The 5,533-nt window shown below is 45.4% G+C and overlaps 1 protein-coding gene across 1 annotated transcript; it reads left to right on the forward strand.

The window, feature by feature from the left end:
• The first annotated feature begins 278 nt into the window (after window positions 1-278).
• Window positions 279-5,321, forward strand: TOB1 (transducer of ERBB2, 1). The gene is made up of 2 exons (XM_066614913.1): window positions 279-487; window positions 3,438-5,321. The coding sequence occupies exon 2, from the start codon at window positions 3,581-3,583 to the stop codon at window positions 4,571-4,573; it is 993 nt and encodes a 330-aa protein (XP_066471010.1). The 5' UTR covers window positions 279-487; window positions 3,438-3,580; the 3' UTR covers window positions 4,574-5,321.
• The last annotated feature ends 212 nt before the right edge of the window (window positions 5,322-5,533 follow it).

A 5,533-nucleotide genomic window follows, 5' to 3' on the forward strand; every position in this document is an offset into this window, starting at 1 on the left:
TGTAAGAACCTGATACCCCCTATGCAGAAAAGAAAGAAGGGTATGGGGGGAGGGCTTAGAAGGGGGGCAAGAGAGTGGGTTGGGACAGTCTCATTGACAAGCCCAGAAGCCCAATGGGAAGCAGCGTGCGGGGCGGGCAAGGGAGGTCCGATTGGCAAGCCAGTGGGAGGGGCTAGATGGAGCTGTGGGCGGGGAGCGGGTGGGCGTAGCCAAATGGGCGGAGGGGGCGGGGCGAGAGAGGGCATATATAGGGGCGCGGCGAGCGGTCCAAGAAGGCGTCTGGCAGCTGCTGAGGCGGAGCGTGCTGTCCTCCTCTCTGGCTCGTCCCGGGGCGTGAGAGGCGCAGCAGTCTCCCCCCTTGTCCTCGCCTGGCGCTATCTCCGGGGCATGGGGCTGCGATCCTGAGCCCGCCCCCTTCCTTCCTTCCTCCACCCCCTCCCCGGGACTGTTTGCACTACTCACGCCACCCTCCCCGCCACCCACCCGGGTGAGTATCTCTGTCTCGGGCCGGGTGGCGACGGGGGGGCCCGCACAGCTCCTGTCAGACCCGGGGGCGAGCGGGGAAGGGCGGGGGCGGGGGCTGGAGCGGTGACTTGGCACCGGCCGGCGGTGGGTGGGTGGCTGCCTGGCTGAGGGAAGGGGTGGGGGCGGCGGCACGTTAAGCGGGGTGGGGTACCCTTTCCCCCTTTCCCCTCATGGGGGGCTTCGTGCAGCCGACCCACGGAGAGAGAGGGGGGGCCGCCGGTGCGTGAGGCGGGCGGGGAGGCTTTGTGCCAGCCCGGGGGGGGAGGGCGAGGGAGGCTGAAGAGTTGGCGCAGCCCGGCGGGAGGGGGAGGGCGGGGGCTCCTGTTGGGTTGGCACTGCCCCACCGAGGGAGGGAAAGTGGGTGTGGGGCGGGCGGGGGCCGGCAGGCTGACTGGGCGGCTGGCTGGCTGTCCAGTTCCGAGGTGAGCAGGGTGTTGGCAGAAGGGCTGACAGGACAGCGCTGGCGGAGGGTGTTGACACAGCCCTGCAGAGGGAGGCGGAGGGGAGCGCGAGCGAGCGAGCGAGGAGGCGCAGGCAGGCGCAGCCCCTCACAGGCAGTGGCTGGGGGGGCTGCGAAGGGGCTTGTCGGAGGGCGACGCTGGCATCGTCACACCCCCTCCCTCGGCCAGGGGTTCGAGTGGAAAACGATGGGGCTGTTGGCTGGCACAGCCTCCTTCTTCTCCCCCCCCCCCAGGAGTGGGGAGGGAGGGAGGGGGAGAAGCTGCTTCGAGTGTCTGGCACAGCCCCCCAGCTGGTGGAGGGGGAGGAGGCTGGAGTGCTGGGACAGCCTCCTAGATGGCTGGGGGGAGGGACGGGGGAGGCGCCAGTGTTGTTGGCACAGCCTGTCAGATGAGTGCAGGTGGGGGGAGGGTGGCACAATCCCACAGAAGAGTACTGGGGGGATGGGGAACCTTGTGTTGGATAGTCCTGGTTTACTGTGAGGCTAAAACACCAGTTTTGTGTCTGCTGTGACTTGGGTTCCTTGGATAAGGTAGAAAAGGTGTGGGGGGTTGGGGGGCAGTGAGGCTCCTATGGGGCAGACTGGATACTGGCAGGAGATGCAGGGCTTACCTATATCTTTGTCAGGTCTGTTTAAAATATACCTACTGCCCCTCTTCGCTGTCCTACAAAGTCTTTTTCACAGAAGGAGGAGACTGAGGTGAAGGCCACCAGGGTAGGAGACACTGGAGAACTGGGCCTGTTCTGGCTTAACAAGGAGAGAGGACTTGGCCAATCATCTTCCCTTTCATAGAAAGCACTTTTTCTCCTGCTGCTGGAGCTCCAAGAGCTGTGAGCAGAAATCTAATGAGACCCAACCGCTTGGTTATGTAACACCATATATGCGCCTTAAGGTTTCTCCTTTTGCCCCATCACCACTATCACAATTAATGCAATTTAAATGCTTTAGCTAATTTTTTTTAAAGGGCCTTTTTAAAGACATAAAACATTTGCAGTGTTCCAGGTTATTTTGTTTAATCAGCTTCTTTTGTAAGAGAAGGGAGAAAATGACAGTTTAGTTCAGTCCTCCGTGAAAGGGTAATATCTTTTCTACAGTGTGAGGAAGGTTAAACAGATGAATTAATAAATCAGTTTAAATGTTCTACACAGCTACCCCAATCGGATCTGCCATACCTTGTGTGTTCACGTTTGTAAATATCTTCTGTTTGCCCTTGATCTTTCCTTATCCCCACCCAGTGCTGATCCAGCAATCGTTTAAAGGTCGCCTTATCGTACAGCTGGTTGTTCTCTTATCATGTGAAGAGGGCAGAAGGAAAGGGAAACGGCTTTCAGAGGTTAACCGTGCTTCTAAAGCCAACTATTTAGAGCAAGGAAATACAATTATTTAAATTTATATTTAGTAGTGTTATTTTGAAATGTGTGAGCTTTTGAACTCACTAGATTTCAAAACTGCTGTTTCAGTGCAGTCCAGGAGGAAACTCTCAATAGCAGGTGTAATACCACTCTGTTGTTTTTGAAGTAATTCATTTAAGATGGAAGGCTTTTTTATTCCTAAAGCAATGCACTTTCAGTATTGAGTTGTGTATTGGTTTAGCTTTGCATTTTATATTAATTTGTTCTGGAAGCTGTAGAACTGCTGTGACTCCATTTTAAATTAAGCAAAAAAGCACGCAAGGGTTATGTTTGGTTAATTTTTTTTTCAAATGCCCTAATGTTGCTGAACATAATATCATCTATTCTAAAGAAACTTGAATTTGTAAATCAAAATTTTTTGTTTTATTTGTGGAGTTGGGAATTGATTTTCTGGATGCATCTTAATTTGTGTATCATGTATGCACAGTGCAGTAAAATAAGGGTGATTGTGAAATCTTACATATGTAGATATTTTTTCAAAGCTGGAAATTTTCTATTCCAACGTAGGATTTACTTGTCATTTTTCTCTTTGAGCTGAGGGATTTCCAACATTTTTAGTAATTAGAGATTAAAATATCAGACCAACAGTTTAAAAGACTTCAAAATGAAGAACTACTCTTTAGATTTGAGACCTTTGAGAATAATGCTAAATGTTAAAAACTGGGTTCTATAAATAATCATAAATAAGGTTTGATAACAGAACCCTTGACAGACATTTCAGATGATGACCTAAAAACATGTTTTCTCTTCTTCACATTAGTTGTGTTCTGGGTTGCAAACAGATTTTGAACTGCCTTGTACTGTACAGTACTTCTAAACAGCTTATTGATGCATTGTAATCCATGGTAGTGTTGCATTTGTGCTCAGCATATTAAATGTCCTGAGCTTTTAAGTGGCATGTATATTGCCAGTGTGTTGTAAATATCTGCAGTTGAGAAATATAGCCTATTTTAGGTAAAGTGTGAGGCTGTACTAATAGGTCTCCTCAACTTGCTACTGCACTTTTCTTATTTGGATCTTTGCTTTTGTTTTTCTTAAAGGAACAACACTACTCAAGGTGAAGAATAATCTACTAGAAACAGCACTTTGAAAGAAATTTTTCTTTCCTGTGGTATTTTGAACAGTTTTTCCTATTTTTTTGTGGTTTGAAACGGAAACTTTGTAATTCTGTGCTGTAGCAGCTATGCAGCTTGAAATACAAGTAGCACTCAACTTTATTATTTCATATTTGTACAATAAGCTTCCCAGACGACGTGTGAACATTTTTGGTGAAGAGCTTGAAAGACTACTTAAGAAGAAGTATGAAGGGCATTGGTATCCAGAAAAGCCATACAAAGGATCAGGGTTTAGATGTATACATGTAGGGGAGAAAGTGGACCCAGTTATTGAACAAGCATCCAAAGAGAGTGGTTTGGACATTGATGATGTTCGTGGCAATCTGCCTCAGGATCTTAGTGTCTGGATTGACCCATTTGAAGTTTCATACCAAATCGGTGAAAAGGGACCAGTGAAAGTGCTTTATGTGGATGATTCCAATGAAAATGGATGTGAATTGGATAAGGAAATCAAGAATAGCTTTAACCCAGAGGCCCAGGTATTCATGCCTATTAGTGATCCAGCATCTTCTGTCTCAAGTTCTCCTTCACCCCCCTTTGGCCACTCTGCTACTGTGAGCCCAACCTTCATGCCCCGTTCCACCCAGCCTTTAACTTTCACCACTGCCACATTTGCTGCCACCAAGTTTGGCTCAACCAAAATGAAGAACAGCAGCCGTGCCAACAAGGTCGCCCGCACTTCTCCCACTAACCTTGGCTTGAATGTCAATGATCTGCTGAAGCAGAAAGCTCTTTCCTCCTCCATGCACTCTCTCTATGGGCTTGGCCTAGGGAGCCAGCAGGTTCCACAACCGCAACAACCACAGCAGCAGAAACCTTCTGCCCTTTCTCCTAATGCAAAGGAGTTCATTTTCCCTAATGTACAGGGCCAAGGTAGTACAAACAACCTGTTTCCCAGTGACAGTCCCCTTAACCTTAGTCCTCTTCAGTACAACAATGCCTTTGATATGTTTGCAGCCTATGGAGGTCTGAATGAGAAGTCTTTTGTGGATGGCTTGAATTTCAGCTTAAATAGCGTGCAGTACTCTAACCAGCAATTCCAGCCTGTTATGGCTAACTAAAACAAACAATACAAATCATATTGTACAAGTTGAAATGCACGTACCCAAGGGTGTATCTTTTTCACCTCTTGAGTTTTTTTTAAAAAAGCTTGTAGTATGAATACGTTCAAGCTTGGTTAGATAAGGACAACATGCATCATCTTTTTCATTTGCCAACCAAGCACAAAGTTATTTTTTACTGACTGTACATTAAATATACTCAAGATATGGCCTCTTACAGTATTTAAGATATAGCAAGGACATGGCTGATTTTTTTATATATAAAAAATTGGCACTAATAAGTGGGTTTATTGGTCTTTTCTAATTGTATAATTTAATTTAGTACAAAGTTTGTAAAATATCAGAGTATATATTGTTTCTACAACATGGTATTGCATTTTTATCTTTTTACTACAGTGATCTGTGACAACTGCAGCAGCTTCATGTTGTATTTTTTTTACTGAAATTATAAAATCCATCTTAAAAACATCAATTCTAAAAAGTCTACAAAATATTCCTTAAGTGGTGGAATTCAAATTGTATGGAATACTTTTCCAAGAAAGAAACACAAATTGTATTTTCTGTTAAAAAGTTTAAAGATTTTTTGCTATATATTATGGAAGAAAATGTAATCGTAAATATTAATTTTGTACCTACATTGTGCAATACTTGAAAAAGGTATAAAAGTATTTTGAGTCAGTGTCTTATGTTAAAGAGAGGGACTGAAATAGTTTATATTAAGTTTGTATTAAAATTCTTTAAAATTCAACTGCTGTTGTGGATTTCCTTTTAATGGTTAAAATAGTATTGTAAACATTAATGTGAAAAAATCTGTGTATCTCACAGATCATGTAAAGCAGTTTGCTATGTTGATGCATCATGATAATATAGCATCTAGCTTAAAATGAGAAAACATGCTGCTTTATTAAGTTTGCTGTGTTCGAAGACACCTTGCCATCCCTATACACAATATTTTGTATT

The sequence above is a fragment of the Tiliqua scincoides genome, chromosome 2 (genome assembly GCF_035046505.1).
Source record: "Tiliqua scincoides isolate rTilSci1 chromosome 2, rTilSci1.hap2, whole genome shotgun sequence".
NCBI classification, from domain to species: Eukaryota; Metazoa; Chordata; class Lepidosauria; order Squamata; family Scincidae; genus Tiliqua; species Tiliqua scincoides.